This window comes from Excalfactoria chinensis, unplaced genomic scaffold (genome assembly GCF_039878825.1).
Source record: "Excalfactoria chinensis isolate bCotChi1 unplaced genomic scaffold, bCotChi1.hap2 Scaffold_84, whole genome shotgun sequence".
NCBI classification, from domain to species: domain Eukaryota; kingdom Metazoa; phylum Chordata; class Aves; order Galliformes; family Phasianidae; genus Excalfactoria; species Excalfactoria chinensis.
This window is the reverse complement of record NW_027315716.1, coordinates 505224-531015: the sequence shown is the minus strand read 5'-3', so window position 1 is coordinate 531015 and position 25792 is coordinate 505224. Positions and strand designations below refer to the sequence as shown.

The 25792-nt window shown below is 54.0% G+C and overlaps 1 protein-coding gene, 1 long non-coding RNA gene and 1 pseudogene across 2 annotated transcripts; 2 read left to right on the top strand and 1 right to left on the bottom strand.

Moving 5' to 3' along the window:
• Positions 1 to 668: 668 nt before the first annotated feature.
• Positions 669 to 11180, bottom strand: LOC140265340 (uncharacterized). The gene is made up of 3 exons (XR_011906247.1): positions 9837 to 11180; positions 9386 to 9441; positions 669 to 802 (listed from the first exon to the last, which is right to left on the bottom strand). It is a non-coding gene; the product is annotated as an uncharacterized lncRNA (long non-coding RNA).
• On the top strand, positions 2820 to 9224 carry LOC140265334 (ciliary microtubule associated protein 1A-like; annotated as a pseudogene).
• Positions 11181 to 17074: 5894 nt separating the features above from the next.
• On the top strand, positions 17075 to 18016 carry LOC140265297 (olfactory receptor 14A16-like). Its single transcript, XM_072361207.1, has one exon. It carries the CDS (start codon positions 17075 to 17077, stop codon positions 18014 to 18016), a length of 942 nt encoding a protein of 313 aa, XP_072217308.1.
• The last annotated feature ends 7776 nt before the right edge of the window (positions 18017 to 25792 follow it).

Here is a 25792-nt window from a genome sequence, read left to right as displayed (position 1 = left end):
TTTAAATCAGAATTGGAATTGTATTGGACTATATATGACTGTTTTTATGGGAAAACAAGGGGTATGAGGGCCATAAATATAAGGGCGAAACAGCCTGAAAACAGTGGGGTGATAAGATGTCCACAGGGCAGCTGGAACCAGTTTCGGGGGTGCCCCTTTTGCAGGGTTGAACATTTACAGCAAGGAAGATGACGAGCCTTCATTCCAGCCCGTAATGTTTCTGCCCTTTCTTTCTCTTCCACTCACAGGGGGTCTGGATTCCCACCTTCGGCTCCTTTGACACCATCTCCAAGGAGATCAGGACTGAGGACAGGACCGTGACTCTGTGCTGGCCTGTGTTTGGCCTGACTCTCAACCTCATGTCCTGCAGGGAGTCCCTGCCAGGTAGGATGGGGGATTAAAAGCTCTGCTGGGTTCATAGACCGGGCAAACTTGGCCACCGCCTTCCTTCTCAGATGCAGACCTCCCCCTCAGAGGAGCCCGTCCAAACGCGGGGCCGATCTGGATGATCTTAGAAGCAGTTCTAGGGAAGCAGCTGTGGAACAGCAACCGTGTCATCAACCCCATCCCTGGTATTTTTTCAGCCCACAGGAAGGTGGAGGCCCTGAAGTGCAGCCAGGTGGCCGCAGCTGCTTCTGTGAGCCGGCAGACAGCGCAGACCTGCATCCAAAGCACCGTGTTGCTGCTCTCCGGCTGCCTGCAGAATGGGGAGAATGTTGCCGTTGTCCTGAAGGGCGTCGGAGTGCTCCTCATTGACGGGCTGAGCTTCGAAATGAAGTTCTATTACGACTTCCTCGAGAAGCTGTCAGGGAAAGAGAACTTCAGGAGAGCACTTCAGAACTGGGCTCCTGCCATGTCATGGCAGGTAGCATGCTGCTGTGCCAGTGTAACAATGGGCAGCTGCCAGCACAGGCCACATTGTCACCGCGTTGCCGTGGCGACGTCTGATACACGGCCACCCTGGAGGGGGTGAAGGCGGAGCACAGCAGTGGGTCCTGCATCCTGAAGGAGCATCTGGCACAGAGCAGATGCATTTGATTGGTGGGCTCTGGCATGGCCGACACCAACAAGGAGCAACCCGTCGGCACGAGGCAGAACACAGTGAGCAAGGATGGCCCTGCAGCGGGGTGCGCCTCCAGCCTTATGGACACCAAAGGTACGCGGGTCCACAGCCAGCACAGGAGCGGTGCTGCAGCCCATCTTGGTGCTCAGCAGGAGAGGCCCGGCACGGGGACCACCTTGGGGCTGTCTACGTGTGGGGCTGGGGATGGAGGGAAGGTGAGGGGGGTGTGGGGGGACTGCAGGGTAACATGGGGGTATAGAGTAATATGGGGCTATGCCAGGGGGGGTATAGGGTAATACGGAGCTGTGGGTGGCAGTGGGATGGACATAGGGGTGAATAGTGGGGGATATAGTGGGGTTGTAGTGGGCTGTGTGGGGATACCAAGGGATGTGAGGAAATGGGTGGCTGTGAGCGCAATGTGGGGTCTGCCGGTGGCTGTAGGGGGATATGGGGATATCAGTAGCTGAAGGGGGAATATAGAAATGTGTGAAGAGGGCTATTGGGAGAGAACTGGGGCTATAGGGAGCACCGGTCGGGGCTGTAGAGGGATATAGGGCTGTGCGGGGCTTATAGGAGGATATGGGGCTGTAGGATGCTAGGGGGACTGCAGGGGTAGATGTAGGAGTATATGGGGCTATGGGGCGCTTCACAGTGGCCATAGGAGGGTTATGGGGTTCTAGAAAGTTTTGTGGAACTATTGAAGTGGTATAGGAGGATATGGGACAGCGGGAGCTCTGGGGAGGATATAGGGGACTGTGGAGGGGATAGAGGGGTGATGCTGGGCTGTGGGGGATCATGGGGCTATAGGGAGCTTGGGGGCTGGGGTGTTATATAAGGCTGTGGGGGACGTTCTAAGTGGGACCTGTAGGGTGCTCTGGGTGGGCTTTAGGAGGGTCATGGGGGTATGTGTCCCTAGGAGGGACAGTAGGAAGATTCTAGTGGGATACAAGGGTAAAGGGGTGTATGGGGCCATAGGGTGATATGGGGCTATAGAATAGGCTACAGGGGCATGTGGGACTAGAAGGTTCTCCCTCGCTTCCCCTTTCCCTTTTCCCCTCCCTTCCCCCTTCCATAGCAGGGTGGGTGAAATGCTAGTCCCGAAATTTAAATCAGAATTGGAATTGTATTGGACTAGAATATGACTGTTTTGTGGTCTTGGATCTGAACTGCGTTTTCTCCTGGGGCTTCAGGTCCAGGTACTGTTTAATAATGACGTTGGAGAAGGTTTCAGCATCCAGTCTCCTGCTCAGGAAGAAAGAAGGAAGTTTCTGGAGGACTTGCTGACAAGTGGAGCTGCTGCTGAACCTCCCCTTCCAAGAAGGCAGCAGGTGAGGCCGTGGTGCATCGCAGACTTTCCTCAGCGCAAGGTAGCAGCGATTCAGGCTGTGCTTTGCGCTGCTCCTCCAGCAGCACTTGTGCTTCTATCTGAGCAGCAGGCGGCCGCCAACGTTGTCTGCTGGCTGCGTGCTGGGCAGGCACGGGAAGCACTGCCTGCAGCAGCACCAGCTGCCCTGCTTTGGTTCAGAGCTGTCAGACCTCTGTGCGTCTTTGCTCCCCCTCCAGCCGGTTGTGAAGAGCCCTTCCATTGTGGAGAGGGCTGCGGCTTGAGTTGAGCATCTCCTGGTGTGTCACACAGATCCAGGGCTTTCAAGAAGCCGCTGCTTTCAAGTGCTTCAGATGGTGAATGTTCCTAGACAGAGCGCTTGTCTCCTCCAAGCTCTGAAGCCAAGGTTTGTTCTGCAGGTCCCGCTGATGGCACAGGCATCAAACAGCCCAGAGCTCATGGCTGGGGAGAGACTGCGTATTGCTTTGTGAAGGGAGAGCTGGAGGAGGGCTTTGAGCAGCGCTGCGCAGGGATGCAAGCAGCTGGTAAGAGAAGAGGTGTGTGTGCTGAGAGCAAGGGCTGTACGGCTCATGTCTGGGTGCTGACATGGAATGCAGGCAGAGCTCTTTGCAACTAAGTGTTGGCTTCAGTTTAGCTCCTCCTTTCCTCTCTCCCTTTGAGCAACCTCTGTTACCATTCTGCTGAGAATGGCTAAAGCTGCACCCATGGCTGGCATCAAGACTAACTTGATCAAGCCATAGGAGAGCTCCAAACAACAAGCAGCAGAAAATTGTTGCATGTTCTAGGGGAATATGCAGACATCACACGTGACAGGTTATGCATAGATTACTGAATTGTTTGGAGATAAATCTATCCCCCTTTTTGCTGCATTCTTTCCTCTTTTCCTCCTTTCCAACCTCACTAAAGGAAATTCTCATCTCTGCTGCACCTTCTGTCCCACCAGGACCTCTCACTGCCTGGACAAACGTTTTCATAACACTTCTGGGCATGTGACATTTCCATAACTGACCAATCCTGACTGCACAGCAGTTCCCATTCACACGTGTTATTCCATCAATTAAAAACAAAACGAGAGAAAAACTACCAATCTGAACAGCCAGCAGGACCAAGCTGAGCTCTGCTGTGTGATCTAACTAAGAGCTCGGTCCATCTGCAGGTGTCAGCAGCGTGAGCTACGACTTCTTACTGGTTGGGGTGCGAGGCCGAGAAGGCGTGGAGGGCGTGGCTCCAGGCCAGCCAGGAGATGTCACAGCACGGATGGCATCACCCGGAGCCTGTGTGCTGTCACAATGCGCTGCCATGACGACGCCGGGCCCTCCCCAAGGACAGCCGGCCACTGGCTCCAGGCACCTCATTTGTGAGCTGTGCTGCCCGCAGCCGCTCGCCGTGCCCTGTGCCTGAGAGCAGCCCCAGCAGCAGAGCAGCTCAGCCTCATCGCGCTCGTCCTCCAAGGCTCAGAGAGGTGAGGGAGAGCTCCTGCACACTTCAGGCTGCAGAGCCCAGCTGCAGGATGCGGGCTTGGCTGCAGTGTGTGTGAGGGGCGTGTAGCACAGGACTGGCAGTGAGCAGGAGAAATTGCTGCCGGCCCTTCCTGCTCAGGAACCCCCGTCAGGAACTGCTCTGCTCTTGCCTTTAGGTTTGGAGGCACATGCCTGCCAGCATGGACGGAGCCTGGGTGGGGACCTGGAGACCCCATCGCCCACGTGGCCTCATCTCGGCCCAGTTCCCCAGCCCCGGGCCCCAGTACTCCATCCCGGGGACAACAGGTACAGCGACCGTCCCCAGGGCTGGTCAGAGGGGCAGAGCAGCTCCCCAGCCTTGCCCCGTTCTGGCAGAGCCTCCTGGCTCTCTGGTGCAGCTGCAAGCCAGGCCTGGCCGAGGAAGGCCAATGCTGCTGGCGCTGCTCCTTGTGACCCAAGGACAAAGGGGCCCGCCTCTGGTCTGGGTCCAAAGGAGCTCAAAACATGCAGCTGCACAGGGGTGTGCTCTCTTCTGCTTTTCCTCCTAGGTTACGTGGGCCACAGCCCCACCAAAAACCGTGCCCCCGCCTACACCTTTAGAGGGACCAAACGGCCTGCGGCAGAGAGCTGTGGGCCAGGTCCCTGCTACTTTGTGGAGCCGGCCATCACTAGGAATGGCAAGTACGTGGTTCCAGGCACCCACCTCCGGGGACGACCCACGACAAAGACCACCGTCACCCCCGGACCGAGTGAGTAGCACTGCTGCAGCACTTCTCCCAGACAACACGAGCACGCAGCACGTTTGCCCAGGGTCAGCTCACGCCCTGATGGAGCTGTAGGTCTTTTTTGAGAGAGCATGAGCTGCTCTGAGCAGCGATAAATGCCCTCGGAGAAGGACAGCTGCCCAGCACCATGGGCCCAGGGCACAAGGCACTATGTCTGAAAAGTACAAGGAGCAGGGGGCTGACAGGGGGGACAGCAAGGCAGGACATAGTGGCGGGGCACAGAGAAGTGTCCCCGCGTGCTGCCTGTGTCCCCCAGCAATTCTGCAGCTCTTCAGAGGACCCTTTCTGGCTGCAGAAGGAGACCAGCCCTTCACAGCTTTCTTCCTCCTCTGTCCCAGGTGACTACCGCACCGAAGCTGCCAACAGGCACGTCTTCAAGTGCCCACCGGTGCAGTCCATGGCCTTCCGGCGGGAGCCCCTCCGGACAGACCGCTCTCCAGGTACGTGACCCTGGCAAAGGCAGACCCTTCAGCCTGAGCATCCTCCAGGGACGGGCTGCTGCTCAGCACCAGCAGAGGGCCTACTGCATGGCCTGTGCAGCAAGATGCGGCGCTGGGCCACAAGCTTTCTTACATGACCACCACCTCTCGGCCAGCAGCGTCTCCAGCTGCTCATGCTCGAAGCTGCTGGCACTGGCCCTGTGTCAGAGGAGAGGCAGGAACTGGCAGAGGGGCAAGATGTCCCTCCACTTCCCACCAGCCGGCTGGGCAGGCTGCCCCTCGCTGCTGCTTCCATCTCCTCCATCCCCTCACGCACACACTCTCTGCTGCTCCTCCTGCAGGTCCTGGCACTTACACGCTGCCCAGGCTGATGGGGCCCAACACAGCCTACACATCGGCCAGCCCCTGCTACTCCATGAGGGGAAGGAGCCAGCGCGGTCGCTTTGACGAGGACCTTGCCAAGGTGAGCTCCGCTGCTCCTCTTTTCCATGTTAGCGTCCGAACCTGGGCTGCTCTCCCTGAGCCACAGGGGCTTCCAACCCTGCTGCAACTTTGCTTAATGCAGCCTTCCAGGGAAAGAGAGAGCCTTGAATGTGACCCCAGCCCCGTGTGGCCATGCCTCTCTTGCAGACTCCAGGTCCTGCGGCGCTCCCCAAAGTGGCTGTGGATGTGTACAAGACCAGGGCGCCCGCATACACGATGCCAGCCCGACCAAAACATGGAGAGGGCAAAGCAGTGAAGCCCGGGCCAGCAGACTACAGCGTAGGCCGGGTAAGGCAGCTGCTCAGCTCTTCCCCTCTGCTTCACAAGCACAGCCTTCATGCCTCTCCCCCTTTCCCTGAGGCTTCATCCAGCCAAACAGCTTCTGGCTGCAGGAACCAAGTGCAGGACAGCAGGCCTGCTCCTTGCCCTCGTGCCACCTCCAAGTAGAGGAAGTGAGGAACAGCGCAGCACGCAGCTTTTCCTCCCTCTGCTCCTATTACCTTTAATGGGCCGTGCTGGTCCTTCACAAGCTCTTTGGGGGAATGCAGCTCAGAGGGGCTCCAAGCAGCACACCCCCAGCATAGGAGAGTTAGCTGTGAGGTCCCAGGTGCACAGCCAGCCCTCTTTGAGACAGGAGGGGCACATAAGAGCACATGTAAGGCCAGCACACCTCCCTGAGCCAGCTCTGCTCTAGCAGGGAGCTGCACCGGCTCTGCACTGGGACTGTCTGGGATTGGGAGGGGTGCAGGACAGCAGGGAGCAAGGGCAGCAAAGAAGGGCCCTTGCTGATCTGCCTTTCCTTTCTGCCCTTCCAGGTGACGCTGATCAAGCCCCAGGCGCCTGCCTCCACTTTTGGGATCCGGCATTCCCTCTACACAACCCCTCTCATCGTGGAATAAGACAGCAAAGTCTGGAAGGCCGTGGTTGCTTTCCTGGAACGGGAGGGGAGGAGAAGAAAGAGCAGCCAACTGCCGGTTTCCTTCTGATTCCATTTCCCTTCATCCAGTTGGGCTTTTGCCCATTATACTGTTAATGTCAGTGTTAGGAGTAAGTCATTAATAAATTAATTTAGTACCTTTATGTATACCTTCTTGTTACTCTGTTTTCCTCACTGCTGCACACAGGAATGCGCTGCCGCTCCCTGAAGCCTTTCTAACATCAGCGCACTGCAAACGGCTGACGCTTGCTTTATCAGTCATTTGCATTACATTATTTGCAGGCTTCTCATTAAGAGACTTGCAAACGAGACCAGAACCCATTTATTCCCATTTCACGGGTTGGCTTCTCTTCACCACACATCACATGCACAAGAATAGATTGCTCTTGCAAGGAATCACGTTCCTACACACCTGAGCATCCTGCTGAGCAAGAGCATCATCCACATACATTCCCTCATCTCTGTTACCCTGCAAAGGTACAAGGACAGAAGACAAAGCTCACCACAGCATCTACTGGAAGCAACCCTTGAGAATTCCCCACTCAGAAACAGCTGCAGGAGATGGCTAATGGAGTCCTTCAAAGGGAATACTAGCTTACAAACACAGTGACACATCTCAAATGTGCTTTGGGCTTCCTTCTGAAAGAAGCAGCAGCCCACTTTACTGGGACATTTAGAAAAGAGCCCATGGCATTCGTGCACACCCAGAGTCAGAATCCCCTCCCTGCAGAAGATGGGTTTGAGGAGCAGGCCATGAGACATGCAGGGTGAGAAAAAGCCAGCCTGGAGCTCCTCACCAGTGAGCACAGAGCTGCGCCCACAAGAAGATTCAATCCCTTCTCCCCTCTCCCTTTCGCTTGGCTCACTGTTGCAAGTGACACAAGGACACTTGGAAAAATGGAAGATGTGTTGGATACGATGTCATCCTCAAGGGAGCAGCCATACTCTCGCAAGAACACACGCACACGGCATCTGTTGGAAGCAGAGCCACCACCTGGGTGCCTCCCACAACGTTTGCCAGCTGTAACTTAGCTAAGTACTGAACTGTGCCCAGGGCTCTCAGCATCACTGCAGCAGTCCATTCATCATCATTAGTGCTACAGCCTCCAATTAAGAAGCACAGACAGTAAGAAACTGGCAAGAGAGCCATACGTCCTGCTGACAGACAGAACGCTCCTCCCCATTTCATTTACATCAGTTGCTGGTGAAATTCTAGTCTGGCTCCACTCTGAACAAACAGCCACAGCGAGGTTGGCCAACATGTCACACCTACAAGCTCCCCAGATTCCTTCCTCCTCACACCTGCCTGCACACACACAAACTGACTGTCAGGCAGCAGGACAAGGCCCGGCCTTTCGCACTACTTATAAAGCCTGGAGTTCTCATGAATGAGACGAATCTCTTCACTGGTGCGAGAAGCCAGAATTTCCATCAGGCAGCCTTCATCTGTTCCTGCTCCCAGGAATCGCCAAGGCAAGATTTAAGATACCAACAGCTGCTCCAGACATGCAATCAGGTTTCCTTAAGAGTTAATAATAAATTAAGAAGACATTCATAGCAAAGCAGTAAGTCCTTGGCCTGAACTTCAACAATACAAAAGAAAGATTTCCAAACCTTCACAGCCCTCCTCAGTTCAAGCACATCAGACGTGGCGGTGGGAGTCATCATCCCAACCATCACCCTCTCAAAATTCCCACTCAGCAACCACATCAAGTCACCAATCAAATCCTAGAAAGCCAAGAGAGGAGGAAGGAGGTGGCAGAAGGTACGGCCTTCCAGGACAGACAGAACCGAGCTGTTCACCTCTTCTCTTTAGGCTCTAACCCTCCTTGCATCAACAACTGCACTGAACTGAACAAAACCAAAACTACCTTGGTCAAGGAAATTCTCCACCGACCTTTGTCTTATGGAGATTGGGTCCTTTGTCACTTTTCACCCAAGTGACACAACCACCTTCACACATCTCTGTAGACCTTTTAGGTGATCAGAACTTGCTGACGCTGGGAAACATTTAGTTTGGTCAAGATGTCAATGATGATTTCTTCATTCGTGCTGCTCAGTCTGGAGAAGGGGAGCTCAGGAGGATCCCACCCATGGCCATCAATCCATGCAGGGAGGGACTGAGAGAATGTAGCCAGGCTGCATCGAGTGGAGCCCAGTGCCAGGACCAGAGCTTGCCACCAAACATCAGGAGCACTCCTGCACTGTGTAAGTGCTGCAGCACTGGCACAGAGACCCACAGAGGCTGCAGAGTTTCCTCTAGGTGATCTCCAAGCCCAGGATGTGGCCCTCGGCACCAATTCTGCTGGCCCTGTTGCAGCAGGGCCTGGACCAGATGGGCCCAGAGGTCCTTTCCAACACCAACCATTCCGTGCTTCTACAACACACCACGACATGCTGTGTTTGGCTCAAACTGGCCATTCACAAACAGCTTTCTCCTGCCTCTTGCTCAGTGCCATCTCTGTGAGATCACACTGCCTTCTGCGACCCAACTCTGTTCCAGTCAAGGTCAACACCAACGCAGCGCTGACCTTCATGGAGCCTGGGCTTTGGGAAACAGGCACAGGAATAACCACTGCACGGGTGGAACCTTGTGGGTTGAACCAGGAGGGAGCAGTACGCCCAGAGAGCTTATCTGGAAAAATACTTCCTCTGGGTACTGACATTCAGTTGCATTTTCCATTCACTCTCAAGCAGGAGAAGCACAGACGTGTGGGGCACTATCTTCTAGAAGGAGGAAATGGAAAGAAGCTACAAATTCACCACTCAAAAAAAAAAAGACTGACTAATCCTGACCCATCCACACTCCCTATGTTTATCTGAATGGAGCAAACGCCTGGCACAGCGTGGTACAGCAAACAAGCACACTCACCATCGCTCGAGGTTTTGCTCAGTCTCTTATGGCTCAGGTCCACCAGCAGCTGGCAACTGCAATAACAGACAGAAAGAGAAGGAGTTTTCTAGCAAAGCTCTACGTGAGAGAAGGACGCCGCGCACAAGCAGATCATGGCTAAGAAATGCTTTTTCTATCCCGAGAGTGACAGCCTGGCTGAGGTTACAAAGAGAAGCAGACCGCCACCCTCGTCCTGCCCACAGCGCCCGAGTGCTGCTGTCATGAGCCCAGCACACGGCGTCCCCATGTCTGTGTGCACTGTGGAACCCCACAGATGTGACAGCGGGGTCTGGCTTGTGGGGCGCTTCTCCAAGGAAACCAGTGCACGGTGTCAGGAGGGGAAGAGGAAGCAGCTCATCCTGCCACTAACGCTGCCATTGTGCGTCCCTCCCCAGGACTCCTACAGCTTCCTCTTCCCAGCCCCGCTCACCTCGCAGGCTGCAGACACTGCTGGGCGCTCACACTCGATGGATGTCATCTTCTTCTTGTGCCTCTGGGCCACTCTCTGCAGGGCTGCGCTGAGTTCCTGCCGCTGCGGCAAGAACTGCTGCTCCTGTGCTGACGGATGGAGGAGTTTCGTGCCGGCACCCAAAGCACGTTGTCCCCAGGCTCCCGGTGCCACGGCAGGATGCTCCTCCCCCCCATCGCCCCTCAGCTCTCGCATCCTCCTACGATCTGCCTAAGGACGCAAAGACCCTGCGGACGGATCCGGACGGGCTGCGAGGTGATGACGTCACGAGGGCGCCACGACCTCACGGGCGAAAGGGAAAGACCCCAGCAGGCAGCGCTCGCCCCATTCGGCGGACCGACCAATGGGAGCGCAGAGGAGGCGGGGCCGAGCGCGGCTTCTCCGCCAATAGCGCTTGCGGGCGCCGGTCCGCTATGACGACGCCGGTCCGCTATGACGGCGCGAGTTGCGGAGCTCCGTGCGGGTCGAGCGCTGCTCCGCCGCCCCGCGTCCCCGCCGCCGCCTGTGCCGTGCCTCGGGGGACGCCGGGCGGTCAGGCGAAGCCAGCGCAGGGGCAGAACTGAGCCGTCCTCCGGAGTCAGCGTGGCGGTGGGGCGCTGCTGGGCGGTGAGAAGCGGCGGCTGACCGCGAGCAGCGGAACGCGCCCGGTCTCGAGGAGCAGCTCCTGGCTGAGCCGGGCAGCCCCGAAAGAGAGGGACCGATCCCACGGATCGAGACGTGTGAAAGCCTGGCAGAGAATCAGGCGGGCGCCCGCAGGGAGGTGCAGAGAGGACGGAGCCAGACCGCACCCGGTGGTGCCCGGCAGCGGGACCGGAGGCACGCGCTGCAGCACGGCAGGTCTCCCCGTAGCGCTGCCACCACCGTGCTTCTTCCCCTGCCGTGCGCTAGGCAGGCTGCAGAGCACGTCCATACAGCGCACGCCCAGAGGTGCCTGTCCCGTACAGTGTGTTCAGCGGCTGGGGGATGTTGGGCTGGTTGCGGTGAGCCAGGAGCTGCAGCTCCTCAAGCTCTTCCTCACTGACAGTCTGCCATCACGGCTGCTGCTGCCGTTGTCCCTGTTGCCTTGTTTTGTGCCTGGGGAAGGAGATGGTCACGTACTAACCACATCCCTCCCCGTGCCTCCATTCACTGCAACAGGAGCTGAGTCGAGTGCACCTGTGGGGATGTGGCACCCACAGCCTCTCTGGGCAGCAGTGCCAGGGCCTCAGCTCCCCCTCAGTGAACAACTTCTCTCTGACTCAGAAGAGTCACAGGCACGTTAGAGGAGTTTCTTTTTTCCTGTACAGTAGGGCTTTGCCTCCAACTTTGGCTTTGTTTCTATCACTAGCTATCAGATAGCAAAGGAAGTTCATAGAATCACAGAATGACCCGGGTTGGAAGGGACCTCAAGGATCATGAAATTCCAACCTCCCTGCCTGGCAGGGCCACCAAACTTCCATGTTTACTAGGTCAGGTTGCCCAGGGCCCCATCCAACCTGGACTTGAACACCTCCAAGAATGGGGCATCCACAACCTCCCTGGGCAGCCTGTTCCAGGACCTCGGCTTCCTGATTCGTATGAGTGTTTCTGGATAATTTCAATTCTTAAAATACTGACACAAATAATACCAAAAGTTTCATCAAGCATTCTCTGCACCAGGAATATCTTTCAGTAAATAAAACACTTGGTAACTTTAGGTATCCATTTTCATTTACTGCATAGGTGGTTTCCAGCAAATAAAAGTTCAGATATGTATTCAAGACAAAAAGACGTAGAAAAATATCAACAAAAAAGGCATGGGATCCTGACAGAGAAGAAATGGGTCTATTTCAGATCCTGTGAAAATGGGAGGAGAGTTGAAATGTCATTCAAGATGGGTTTATGTGCCCAAAAGCTTTCCTCTTTTTTTTCTCCCCTCCAGCTACAATGATTGGTATTTTAAAAGCTATTCGCCTTATTGACATCCTTAGATGATCACAGCACAACCTCTGCTCTAAATTGTTGCCACAGCTTCTTCTCTAAATTCCAGCCTTCCTCCTGCTGCTCTCCCTCCTCCTCTGCACACTGTGGATGCTCAGTCCTGAGACTGACCTCTGTTTGGGTAAATGCTGTCCCTGGTGTAAGGCAAGTTGCTGTGGTGCTGCTTTCAGAATGCCCTGTGCAGGCAGACTTGGAGGCTTCCTTACACTGTGCTAGCATTTCTGGTGACCCTCAGAGTAAAACTTGGCAGATAACAGGGTTTTATACAAAGAGATGTGCATTTCTGTTTAATTTTCTCCCTTTTGTTACTTATCATATCACTGCAAAACATAGCTTACAGCAATATAAACAGGATCTGTTGCTGGAGGGGATTGTACAGCTTCTGACAACTTTTCAGCACCCAAATGTGAAACAGAAGCAATTAAACTCTGAGGGGAAGAAAGTAACAGTGTGGAACACATCAGAAATTGGGTCATGAAGTCACACAGGAGGGAAAGCCAGGAAGCAGAGGGAAAGCAGGATTTTGATTGACTCACCGTCAACAGTAAATGAGCCACTGGCAGTTTACTGTCAGTTTTTTGCCTTTTAATCTGCAAGTTCCAGAGGTGATGGCACCCTCCCCAACCCACTGCTTGGGGGAAGGGAGGGGAGGGGGTTAAGTGGGGCAGGAAAAGCCACGGCCAGAGTTCAGGTGAGAGCAGGGTCTGTGGTCAGCATCACAGAGGGAGGAAGGCAGGTTTTTTGTTCTCAAAATCTAAAAGGCAGAGCTAAAATTAAACGACATCCAGGAGATACAGTCATGAGCATAAAAAATATGCCACCAGAAAGGCATCCTGAGATCTCTGCAGATTATATTTAATATTTATTACTATTGTAATAGCTTTGTGTTGGTAATTAGAGGCATTGGCCTGTTCCAAACCCCACAGTGGGAACTGCCATACAAATATAATTGAATGCAACGCTTGCTCTGGGGAGCCAGGAAGGAGCAGACACCTCCCAGCTGAAGACAAGAGCTTCTGTTTGCTCTTATAAAGCATCTGCTGAATTGGTTGTGAGGAAGGGGAGGCAGTGTTCAAATCACTCCCCTCCTGTGTCAGCCCAGCATCCTCCAGTGAAAAAACAGCTGCAAGCCAGCAGCGCACAGCAGGGCACTGCACAGGAGAGCTGCTTGCCCTCGCTTGCTGGGCTGTGCCCAAGGACTGTCCCAAACTCAGTGGGATTCTGCAAACCATGGGTGTTTTTAGCACGTAGCAGCTCAGTATAGACCTCCTTTTTGAGCAGCAGTGCAGCCCCTCCAAGAATGAAAATATCAGTTATAAAAGTAACCTTGCAGTTAAGCTTCAAGGGGGAGTTCTACACGCCAGCAATTTTTTGCTGTTTATTCATTCTAGACATACTTACAGACTAATTCTCCTCTTACTCTGTTTTTATATCAGTTATTCGCCGTCGACTGAGTGGAGTTAATTTAAATTTACAGCAGCGTAAGTGAGGGAAAGCTGCTCGTAATCAGTAACAAGTTCATTCTACCACGTTTACTCACCATGAATAGTACCTCGCTCATTGAATAATCCTATAAATTCTTCTCGGGGTTTCTTGCAGAGTAGAATAGTATGTGATCTGAGTAAGGATGGCAAACACTTTCCATACTTTTCAAATCAATTACTCCAGAAGACATAATCTGGTGCTGTATCACCAAGTCCAGTGTGTACACCCAACATCCTGCCTACCGCATGGCTCGGAGCTTGGGAGGTGTGTGATGTAAGAAAGGAGAAAAAATGTTATCATAGCACTAGTTGGGTAGACACCATTGGAACACTCTTTTCCATGAGAGACCATCGATTCACACTGTTTTTTCATGTGCTTCTGAAGTGATTTCTTGATTTCCTCTTACTGCTGGAAAAATAATATGAAATGATATTAGAGCAGGGTAATACTTGCTAAATTTTTAGCTAATAAACCACATTCACAATGGCAGTCCTTGTGCAGCCTATGCTTGTTGTAATGCTATGCTGAGATGATAACAGCAGGGGGGCAAAGTCTTTGGATACAGCAAATGAGAACAAGCCCAAATGCAGCAGAGCTGCCTGCCTCTGGAGAGCCTCAGGTAGGCAGGGATCTCCAGCAAGAGATTACCCTTAAATGAGGTCTAGGAAGGGGTGGAGGCAGACACAACTGCTGCAGCAAAGAGGACAAAGAGCTTGGTTTCCTGCTGGGGCCCTCCAGCCTTGCCAGCGCTCTTGCCATCTCCACCCAAGGCTGTTCTAAGCAGTCCTACACTGGCTTCCTTTTCCCTGCGTGCTGCAGACACTCACCTCGACTCCTGCACTGGCACTCACCCTGGCACTGCCTTACTTTGATGGTTCTGCAGTCTCACCAGTTGTTGCTCATGACACAACAGCAAGGACTGATCACACAGTCCTGATGGAGGTCTCTGGCACCACAGCACAACTATCGCAGGCGAGGGATGACCTGACAGGTTGTGCTGAAAGAATCACTTCTATGGCCCTTTACCAGCCACGTTCCTTCTCTAGTTCGTTCAACGCGGTCACGTCCTGCCCATGAATTGGGGCAGAGACAACCAGATTCACAGTCCCCCCAGTTACATGAAGGTGAAACGACCCTCATACACAAGTGAAATAAAAAATCAGCTTCTTTAGGAGATTTCTACAAAATGCTTCTCCTGTATGTGTTGGCCCTCTCACAATCGTATCTGTCTAAGCCATATGCTTTATTCAAATACCACATAAGGCTTGAGTTACTAACAGCTTTCAGAGAAAAAGAGGAAAACCAAAGAGAAATTAAAACCAGTAGGAAGATCGTCTCATTATCCTTTATCTCATTCACCATCTTCAGCTCCATGTGAGATTTATCCTTCGTCTTTGCTTCTCTGCAGGCCCTGACAACACTCCTATACTCCTCCCAAGAGGAAAGGCCCTTTTTCCACACAGCCACAAACAAGAGCTCCCAAGGGAACAAGCAGCCCCCCAGGTGCCCATGTGCGAGGCTGTTATGCCTTATTGGTTTTTCACATTGGCATCCAAAGTTGGAGGCCCTGTGTGCTTCACCACCGTCAGCATGAGACGTGGTCCTGTGAGGGGTGTGCTGTGTGTGATGGGTGGCTCTGGGCTCTCCAGGCCAGAGATGCAGGGCAGGTAAGATGGAATAGGGGTGCTGTATGTGGTGGGCTGGATAGAATGGAGCTTACAGTTAGCAATGACATGGTTGAAAGCCTCTGTGTAAGGGACAAGGAAATAAAGTGGATGTCACTGTGGGAGTCTACTGTAAGCAGCTCAGCCTGGACAACAATACATATTATTCTTAATTCTTTAAAGGAGTATCTCAAGAAGAGAATCACTTGCCCTAATGTTTCACCAGCTTCCTAGAAACTGACGTGGTGTAGCACACAGCCAATGGGCTCCGTGGTTTTCATGGCCAACTGACTGTATATGAAAAACTGCAAAATGAGAAGTTATTCAAGGAGTTTCTGGTGTCCCTTACTACCCTCCATCAATAGTGGCAGTAGAAAGAGCTAAAGTCTGACAGTAACAAACTTCTCTTCATGCTTTGCCAACTGAGAATAGCCAACAACATCACAGTCAAACCAGGTGTGACTGTCAGGCTACCATCTATTGGTGCTGTGCTCATCATCTTGAACTGAAGTTTGTAGCCCACTTCCCCACAGTAGTGGTGCTAAGCAAAAAAGATGAAGGCCTGCCTGTAATCACAGCCTCCAATTATCTGCTCTAACACAGCTGTGGGGAGGCTTTGTTGGTAATGGCCCCACAGGGACCAATTACAGCTCCAACACTCTCTAACATTTCTGGACAGCATTTTGACTGCACCTCCATCATTTGCTTACAGCAGTCTTCCCTCGGTCCCCAAAGTTCATGGACACCACATACGCTGTGGGGCTCATTACAGTGCAGAAAGACCTAACAAGTCATTTCCCTCAAGTCTTCCAGGCCTGAACTGCTCCTTAGGGAGGTCTCTGTGTTGCAGATGAAGGTTTCAAGGATCGCTTGAAACAAAAAAGGAGATGTCCTATTTAAGGGTATTTTGTCTTACACCAGACACCGAGATGTCACCGAGTGCAGCACAACCCGTGTGACACAGATGGCAGCTCCGTCAGGGAGAGGGAGGTACAGCCAGCACGGGGGTAGCACTGGGGATCCAAGAGGGAAATGTAGTCAGTGAGAGCTGATAACTGGAGAGTGACTGCAACAGGCAAAGATGGGAATGAATGCCAATGGAGGAGAAAGAAGGCTGTGCAAGAGGAGGGTTGCAGGGGGCCAGTTGCTTGTGGCCAGATGTGTGGTCAGTGCTGGTCTGGCTGGGTGTGTGGGAGGCATGGGAGGGAGCTGAATCCCCTCCAGGAGCCAGGACTACAACCTCAGGATAAGATGCCTGAATGGATTCAGCTGAATCCTGTCCCTATGGAAGTGTAAATATGTCCTGCAGAGCCAGGATCCCTGCATCCCAGGTCACTGTGCCAGGGCAAGGACTCAGCCGCCAGCCAGGCTCAGCACTCAGCCTGCCCGGAGAGTTGCTCAGGCAGCTGTAGGGAGATGTGGGGAAGGGGAAGTAGACCCCCAGCAGCACAGGGGCCTTTTGCTGCTCAGGGTGCTGCATAGGCTGGAGGCTCACAGCTGCACTGCATGCTCGGGGTGTTGCAGAGGGGACTTTACAAGAAAGAGGACCAAACATGGGAATTCCTGCCTTTTGTTCATTTTCCTACCGTTAGGGTAGGGATGACCAGAGAAATGGGAGACAAGCTGTATATATTGACACAGCACTGAGACTGCTGTGCTGTAGCTTTGGAGATGAGTAGGTTTGTGAGCAGCATCCTTATGTTCCATCAGCCTTTCCTGGCTCGATGGACAGAATGAGCATCAGCCCATGGAGATGATGTGGAGAGATGCTAAGAGAGACGTCACATTCTACAAATAAAACTGAGCACTCCTGCCACTTTACAGTGTACCCACCTGGGTGGCTCAGGATCGCCTTCTCCAGAGCCCACGGGCAGAGGCCTCTCCTACTTTCCTCTTCCATCCCTATTCCAACTCATGAAAACAATCTCAGGCTGTGGATCTGAACCAACATTTCCCTCAGAGAAAGAAAAGGATTGGATTACTCAGCAGGAGGAAGGTCACCAAGGAACGGTACAGGTTTGTGCCAAGAGAACTCTCACCTAACTTGCCTTTTTTTCTCCTGGGATGATTCCCCATGTCCAGGAGCGGCAGATGTCCAACAGCAGCTCCATCAGCGAGTTCCTCCTGCTGCCAATGGGAGACACACGGCAGCTGCAGCTCCTGAACTTCTGGCTCTTCCTGGGCATCTACCTGGCAGCCCTCCTGGGCAACGGCCTTATCAGCACAGCCGTAGCCTGCGACCACCGCCTACACACCCCCATGTACTTCTTCCTCCTCAACCTGGCTCTCCTCGACCTGGGCAGCATCTCCACCACTGTCCCCAAAGCCATGGCCAACGCCCTCTGGGACACCAGGGCCATCTCCTACACTGCGTGTGCTGCACAGCTCTTTGTGTTTTCATTCTTTCTGTCAGCTGAATTTTTCCTTCTCGCCATCATGTCCTATGACCGCTACGTTGCCATCTGCAAGCCCCTGCACTACGGGACCCTCCTGGATGGCAGAACTTGTGCCATCATGGCAGCAGCTGCCTGGGGCACTGGGGTTCTCCATTCCCTGCTGTACACTGCCAATACATTTTCACTGCCTCTCTGCCGAGGCAACGCTGTGGACCAGTTCTTCTGTGAGATGCCACACATTCTCAAGCTCTCTTGTTCGTACCCCTACCTCAGGAATCTCGGCCTCATGACACTCAGTGCATCTTTGTTTTTTGGGTGTTTTGTGTTCATTCTGCTTTCTTACGTGCAGATCTTCAGGGCCGTGCTGAGGATGCCCTCTGTGCAGGGACGGCACAAAGCCTTTTCCACGTGCCTCCCTCACCTGGCCGTGGTCTCCCTCTTTATCAGCACTGGCTTCTTTACCTATCTGAAGCCCCAATCCACCTCCTCCTCAGCCATGGATGTGTTGGTGGCGGTTCTGTACTCCGTGGTGCCTCCAGCAGTGAACCCCCTCATCTACAGCGTGCGGAACCAGGCACTGAAGGATGCCATTTGGAAACTTATTAAGGGTGTTTTTTACTTGTATGGGAACTGCTGAATCACAGCCTGAACCTCTGATTAACCACCTGAGGCAAGCAATAAGCCTAGGAGTACAGGTGAAGGTAATCTCCTGTGCTAGCAAAAGGGGTGGAGCCTGGCTCCACCTCTCCTAGATCCCATTTTAGAGCTGATTATCATTGGGAAAGGATCTCTTTGGGAGGTTGCTCTTTGTAGAGGCTTGTAGTGAGCCCAGGATAAGTGTAGGCACCATCTATTCCTCTTAAAACCACACAACGTAGCCTAACTCTTCTGGATGTTCTCAATTGTGTCATCAGTGCATTTGCAGATTACACAGCAGTAAAGATTCATTGATTCCATCTCTCTCCCCAGGTGACTCCTAATGTATCCCACTCTAAGCTTGTGCTCTGTTGTTTTCCTTTAGTGTGTTTCATTCTTCAATGCATCTTTAATGTTTTCTAACTCCTTATGCTTCTTTTGTTCCCCTCAAATCCTTTCACTGTGTTCCTTTCCCTCCTTCTTTCTAGGCAGCTTGTGATTTCAGCATATGCTTCTGTCACGGGGTTACCCCAAGATGTCAGTCCGTGACCCTCCGGGAACCCAAACTGCCCCCAGTGGCGGTAACACGGAACCAGGACACGAACTCTTTAACTGCCACTGCTCTGAATGATGTTCTGATGTGGAATAGCCACAACAGGGATCACAACAGCACAACAGCTTCATCGTGTCTGAGATGAAATAGCAGCCAAGAAGGACGTGGGCAGTGAGTGTTTTGGGGCTCTGGAAATCTGTGTTTGACAAAATGAGAAGATATTTTCTATTGCTCAGAGGTTCTCCATTGTGGAAAGTGGATTCAACTGAGGACACTGGTGGATGAAGAGCTGGCCATGAGCCTGCACTGTGCTCTTGGAGCCTGGATGACCAATGGTAACCTGGCCTTCACCAACAGAGGGGTATCCAGCAGTGAGAGGGAGCTGATTGCATCCCCCTACTCTGCCTTTTGAAGGCTCCATCTGGTACACTGTGCCCAGGCCTGGCAAAGCCAGCACAGGGAAAACATGGACCTGTTGGAGCACCAACAAAGATAATCAGAGGGCTGATGAAAGATGTTGAAGTTGGGATTGTTTAGCTTGGAGAAGGAACGCTCCAGAAAGACCTCATTGCAGTCTTGCAGTACTTGATAGGAACTTCCTTGAAAGGCAGGAGAGAGACTGACTTGTTACACAGGTAGTGATAGGGAAATGGATTTAAAGTGAAAGAGGGGAGGTTTATGTCGGAGGTTATGAAGAGATCCTTCATGCAGAGTGTGCTGAGGCACTGGAATAGCCTGCCCTGAGAATGGGTGGATGTCCCATCACTGAAGGTATTCAAGGCCAGGCTTGACGTGTTCCTGGGCTGTCTGGCAGGGGGGTTGGAACTAGATCATCTTTCTCATCTTTCCAACACAAGTGTTTCTATGATTCAGTGGATATAATTTGGACTTGGTAAAATCTACTTTTACAGAACTATGCCTCTTGCTTTCCTCTGCTGTCCATTAACTATATCTGTCCGTGTCTTCACGTAGCTTTTCTCCATGTAAGGAAGATGGGAATTGGTGCCTAGCGCTGACTCTAACCCATATAACAATCTGTAATCTAACCTTAACTCGATCCCTAACTCCTAACCCATAACTTGAACCCCCTAAAGTATACCTAAAGTATCTTAAAGTACAACCTTCACCCTTTCCTGTCCTAAACTTCAAGCTAAACTCAAGCTCTTTCCCCTAAACACCAACCCTTATCACATCCCTCGCCCTAACACTAACTCACGTGCGAGCACTGCACCTAGCACTAAATCTAACCATCAGTGCTAGCCCTCAGCCCTAATTCTAAGCTTAAACCTACCTCTAACACCGAACCTTGTCCCTGACCCTCTGGTTGGCAGCTTGTTATCTGGTAGGGTACATCAGGCCGCTGCTCTTTCAAGCTGTAATGGATGGTGCGTTAAGGAAGAGAGAAAGCTTAGTAGTTTTACTGGTGGCAGCCAAGGCTTGGTGTCTCACAGCTGCTCTGAGCTCCTGGTTAAAGCATTCAGGAAGAGCAGTAGAACCAAAGTGCAGCACGCTTAGGAAGGATGATAGGCTTGTGTAGAAGAAAGGCCTTTCCCAGAAGCAAGCAGTGGGCTGGGGTTGGCACCAAAACCAAACCCTGCTTGCACCTTCCCCTCTCGTCATTCCACATGCTGACACTGATTTTAAGAGCAAAAAACCAAGACTACAGCGAAGAAAGAAAGCTCTAGAACAACTTGGCTACTTTATTCACCCCCTTCCCTTTCCACCACAGATGATTCTCAGCCAACCTCCAAGAGCCACGTTACTGCTCTGCTGACCCTTCTCTGGGACCCATCAGCGCACTCAGAAATGACTGAGAGCAACACGTGCACACAGACACACAGCACAGCCCTACGTGTCTGCTTCTCCATTAGGAAATGGCATCAAAAAGAGCAGGAGAGGAAAGCAGGCATGGTGAGAGAACTGCTTTGGGCAGCAAGGAAAGGCCAGCTGAAGCTCCCGGGTTAAGTCCCCTCTGCAGAGGGTGCCAGCGATGCCATCTCCTTTGCAGACTCTTCCTGTGTGGGGAGAAGGGTTGGGGTCTCCCTCATCCCTGGGCTCTCCAGCATCCTGAGGGTCTCTCTGCACTGGGGTTCTCCCATGAGAAATGAGCTGCCAGCCCTGAGAGAAACTCTTCCTGCAACCAGGGACACTTGCAGGGCCAATAACAACACATGGACTGGGCGATGGTTAATGAGGATGGAGCTCCAGATGAAGCTCTTCCTGCAATGCGGGCATTTCTAGGGTCTCTGCCCTGAGTGGATCCCCTGGTGCTTGATCAGGTAGGAGCTGTGGTTGACCACATCAGTTTCTTCCTACGTGTGAGGAGCTCTGCACTCTGCACAAAGCCCTTCTCACACTCGAGGGCATTTCTAAGGCTTCCTGCCATGTCAGCTCAGAGCTGCTGCAGGCACGGATAGGGCTTCACCCAAGTGCAGACCCTCTGGTACCTCAACAGGTTCCAGCTGTATCCAAAAAGCTCTTACATACAGGCTGGCACCTTTATAGAGTTCCTCACGTGGACCCCCAGGTGTGCAATGAGCTCTGGATGGAGCTCTTCCTGCTGTCAAGGCACTCCCAGGTCTACTGAGGGGTGTACTGAGGTTAACTGAGGGGTCTGTTGGGGTTTACTGAGGGGTCTACTGAGGGGTCTACTGGGGTCAACATAGGGGACTACTGGGGTGTACTGAGGGGTCTACTGGGGTGTACAGAGGGGTCTACATAGGGGTCCACTAGGGTCAACATAGGGGTCTACTGAGGGGTCTACATAGAGGTCTACTGGAATCAACTGAGGGGTCCCCTGGGGTCTACTGAGGTCTACTGAGGGGTCTACTGGGGTCTACTGAGGGTTGAGCTCCAGACAAAGCTCTTCCCACACACCTTGTGAACAGAATTGTTCCCTTCCTGGTGACCCATCAGCCCAGCTGAGGTATCCTTCAGGTCCTCACCTGCTGCCCCACAGCCTCCCCCACAAACCCTTCACTACTTCTATCATCATTAAGGAACACCCCAACCCACGCCATCCTACGGTCCTGTGACCATCCAGGACCCTTCCAACACAAGCCGATCCACGCTTCTTTGATCATCAAGGAGCCTCCCAAGGAGCGCATGCCATCCCAAACACAAACCATTCTCTGGTTCTTTATGACCTTCAAGGACTCTTCCAGCACAAACCGTCTTCTGTCCCTGTGACCTCCCAGGACCCTCCTGTGCTGGTGACGTCACAATGTCGCGCTGACCTCACAGAAGCCCCCCCGGGGTGGGGCAGGGGCAGTGGGTCAGCGCCGAACCTGCCGGCCCCATTCTGCAGGCGGTGCAGGTCCTGCGAGCAGCTGTGCCAGTGGTGCAGCAATGCGGGCCCAGTTTGCCAGCGGAACATTAACAGCTCTGCAGCGCGTGGAGCTGCTGCAGCAGCTGGAGCAGGTGAGCTCTGGGTGGACGGGCACAGAAGGGCCGAGCTGCCGGCTGGAGGGCACCCTGCCCACGGCATGGCAGCAGAGAGCCGGGTGCCAACGCCGCTCCTTTCCCCTCGCACAGGCTCACGAGCGGATGATGGAGAAGCGCACGGCCGCGGCCAGGGCGTCTTTGCTGAAGGTGAGCAGATGCTGCTGTGTGGGGTGCGGTGGGGTGGGAGAAGTGCCCTCGTGTGGGTCTGCAGCTCCAGCCCTGCAGGCCCTGCTTGCCCCGATGGAGGAGGCAGGAGGGGACGGAGCCCCGTGGGAGCGCCGGTGCCCTGACGGCCGCTGCTCTTCTCTTTCCCACAGGATGCCCAGCAAATACGGGCTGAAAGAACGGCTGCCCGTAAGGAGGAGCTGGAGCAGGTAGGGGGCAGTGAGGGCTCGTCCTCACAGCTCGGCATCCTCACGCCTCTGGCTGTGCAGGAGGACCTCGGTCCCCATCCCTCGGGTCCGTGGGACCCAAGGCGGCCAGCCCTCATGACAGCCGTTGTCTTGCAGGAGAAGCAGCTCATTGCCCAGCTGGAGGAGCAGCTGAAGGCTGGGAGCGAGGAGATGGAGGTAGTGTGGAGGGGCGAGGGGAGCGGGGCTGCCCACCCCCGTGTTGTGGACATGGAGCTCAGCCTTTTGTCTGCCAGGTGCTGCGCCGGGAGAAACAGCGCCTGCGAGAGGAGCGGGAGGAGCTGGAGCTGGAGGGTGCCTGGTGAGTGCATGGGAGCCACCCATGGGACCCTGCAGCCCACGCCTGCACACGGGGGTCTCTGACACACCTGGGGCAGCAATGGGACTGCAGCGCTGCTGGGGATGGGGCTCTGCTTCCTGCATGGTGTGGCAGAGCGGCCCCGTCCCAGCCCTGGGGTGGGCACACGCTGCTGGGGAGCCCCCGCGGTGACAGAGACCGGCAGCTTCCAACCAAGCCTTGTTGCCCACAGGCGGCAGCATCAGATGGAGCTGGAGGTAGAGCGCGTGCCTGGGGCTGTGCTGCCAGAGCTGGTGGAGGCACAGCTGGTAAGGGGCAGAACACACGGCACCCTCACCCCATCCAACAGTGGTCTCCCTGGGGACTGTTGTGCTGCTGGGCTCCCGAGTCCTGCATGAAGCCCTGCTGCGCAGCAGGCCCTGACCACCATCCCTGCCCCATCTTCACCTACAGGAGAAGAAGGAGCGGGCCAGGAGACGTGGGCTCTCCTTCTGGATGCAGTGAGTCTCCCCTCCTTGCCCTGTGCCCAACCGACAGCAGCCGGGCTCCCATCAGTGGGCTGATGGCCAGGACCCCTCTTTTGCCCCACAGGACCATCTGCCTCATCTTGGTCTGCCTCCAGCTGCTGCTCGTTGCCGTGCTGGGCTTTGCCCTATTTTACGCCCGGCACTATGACCAGGAGCTGCTCTATTGGCTCCTGCTGCGGGTGCTGCCCCAGCCAATGTACGCTTCCGTGGCGTACTTTGCAAGCAGGACCCTGCGTGTGGTCTGTGATGGGCTGCTGCCCATCTGACCGCCCAGCTCAATAACCCCTCCCAGCTCGGGGCTGCGTGCTGGGGCAGGGGACAGGGCTCTGTCCCCACGGAGGGGGCCTGTCCTGTGCTCCTGCCCCCAGGCACAGCAGTGGGGCAGTGCTGGCAGGCGGCTGAGTGCCACCACGTTGGACATGTTGGAAATCGGTCTGGACTGTCATCGGGAGCCGCTGTCAGCTGAAGAACAAACCTCCGACGGCCCATCAGACGGAAGATCCGCACCCGACAGCAGGACGTGGCTGGATCTACGGGCGCTGAACCGCCTCGCTTTGCTGCCTCTCTGTCCCTCCTTCCCTGCTTTCCGTCTTTTCTCTTGGTCTTCTTTCATTCTTTGACTCATCAAAGCAGCCGTGGCCTATGCTAACGGCATCTCATTGTAATTAGCCCATTAGCCAATGTTACCTCCAATTGGTTGTTAAGAAAGCCCTCAATAAATACATACCTATTATTCCCCTCAGTTTGGTGGTTGTGACTCTTTGCTGAGCAGGGGAGGCTCAGGAGGTGGGAAAAGATCCACCCCTTGAAAAGCACAGAGTGAGAGCAGACGTAGATAGGAAGAGAAATGGGATGGGCAGCATCCCTCTGCACTCAGATGCCTGCTGCTTTGTCTGCATGCATCTCTTCTGCCCACTGCAGTTTATCCATGAAGGCTGCAGCAAAGATAAAGTGTCTCTGCTATGGAGCCCTGGAGGGGGATAGAGATGGAAAATGGGGAGAAATGGAAACTAAAAGCAGAACCCCGAGGCCAAATGGGTCAGCCCTACAGCAAACTGCATAACCCCAAGAAATAAAAGGGTGAAGCCCTTTCAAAAGGGCCAAAGGTTGAACCCCTTTAGCAAAAGGGTGCACCCCAGTGCCAAATGAGATCCACAGCTGCAGCTCCAGTGCTGTGTTCATTGTTGGGCCCCTCACTACAAAAAAGGCTCAGGGGAGACCTTATTGCTCCCTATAACTTCCAAAGGGAGGCCGTGGTGAGCTGGGGGTCAGTCTCTTCTCTTGCATAACAGTGATAGGATGAGAAGGAATGGCCTCCAGCTGCACCAGTTGAAACGAGATGATCATTACAGTGCTCCTCAATGCAGGCCATCCTATGATCCTATGATAAGATATTGAGAGCCCCTCAATGCCCTCCACTGCACCCCAGTGCTCCTCAGAGACCCCAATGCCCTCCATTGCCCCCAGTGCCCCTCAGAGCTCCCCAGTGACCCTCAGAGCCCTCCCCAGTGTCCTCCATTGCTCCTCAGTGCCCCTCAGAGCCCCCCAATGCCCTCCACTGTCCCCAGTGCTCCTCAGAGCTTCCCTGTGTCCTCTACTGCTCCCCAGTGCTCCTCAGAGTCCCCCAATATTCTCCAATGCCCATCAGTGCCCCTCAGAGCCTCCCAATACCCTCCACTGCCCCCCAGTGCCCCTCAGAGGCCCACAATGAAGTCCACTGCCCCCCAGTGCCCCTCAGTGCCCTCCATTGCCCCCAGTGCCCCTCAGAGCACTCAGAACCTCCCAGTGCTACCAAAGCCCCCCTGCATCCCTCAGAGCCCCCACTTCCCCCTGGGGCCCCCCAGTGCTGAGTACTGACATTGTTGGTCTAAGGCTGGGGTGCTGCTCACTGGGAGGTGACTGAAGGGAGTGACGTTTGGGTGACATTGGGGCTGTGTTGGAATGACGTTGGGGTGATGCTGGGGTGACATTGGTGTGACATTGGGGTGGTATTGTGGTAACACAGGGGTGATATTGGGGCTGTGTTGGGGTGATGCTGGGGTGACATTGGGGTGATATTGGGTCTGTGTTAGGGTGACATGGGGGTGATGTTGGGGTGACATTGGGGCTGTGTTAGGGTGACATGGGGGTGATGTTGGGGTGACATTGAGGTTGTGTTAGGGTGACATGGGGGTAATGTTGGGGTGATATTGGGTCTGTGTTAGGGTGACATGGGGTTGATGGGGTGACATTGAGGCTGTGTTAGGGTGACATGGGGGTGATGTTGGGGTGATATTGGGTCTGTGTTAGGGTGACATGGGGGTGATGTTGGGGTGACATTGGGGCTGTGTTAGGGTGATGCTGGGGTGATGTTTGGGGTGATGCTGCTGGGTTGATGTTGGGCTGACGTTGGGGTGACGCTGGGGTGATGTTGGGGTGACACTGGGGCTGTGTTGTAGTGACACTGGGGTGATGCTGTGTCATGGTTACCTAGATTTACCTGTGCCTGTGACAGAGGGCAGCTGCCCCATAGGGACCCCAGCCCGGAAAAGGAAGGGAAAAAGGG

What these genes read in the sequence shown, in the direction of transcription:
- LOC140265297 (XM_072361207.1), top strand. Translation starts at nt 17,075, where the DNA reads ATGTCCAACAGCAGCTCCATCAGCGAGTTCCTCCTGCTGCCAATGGGA.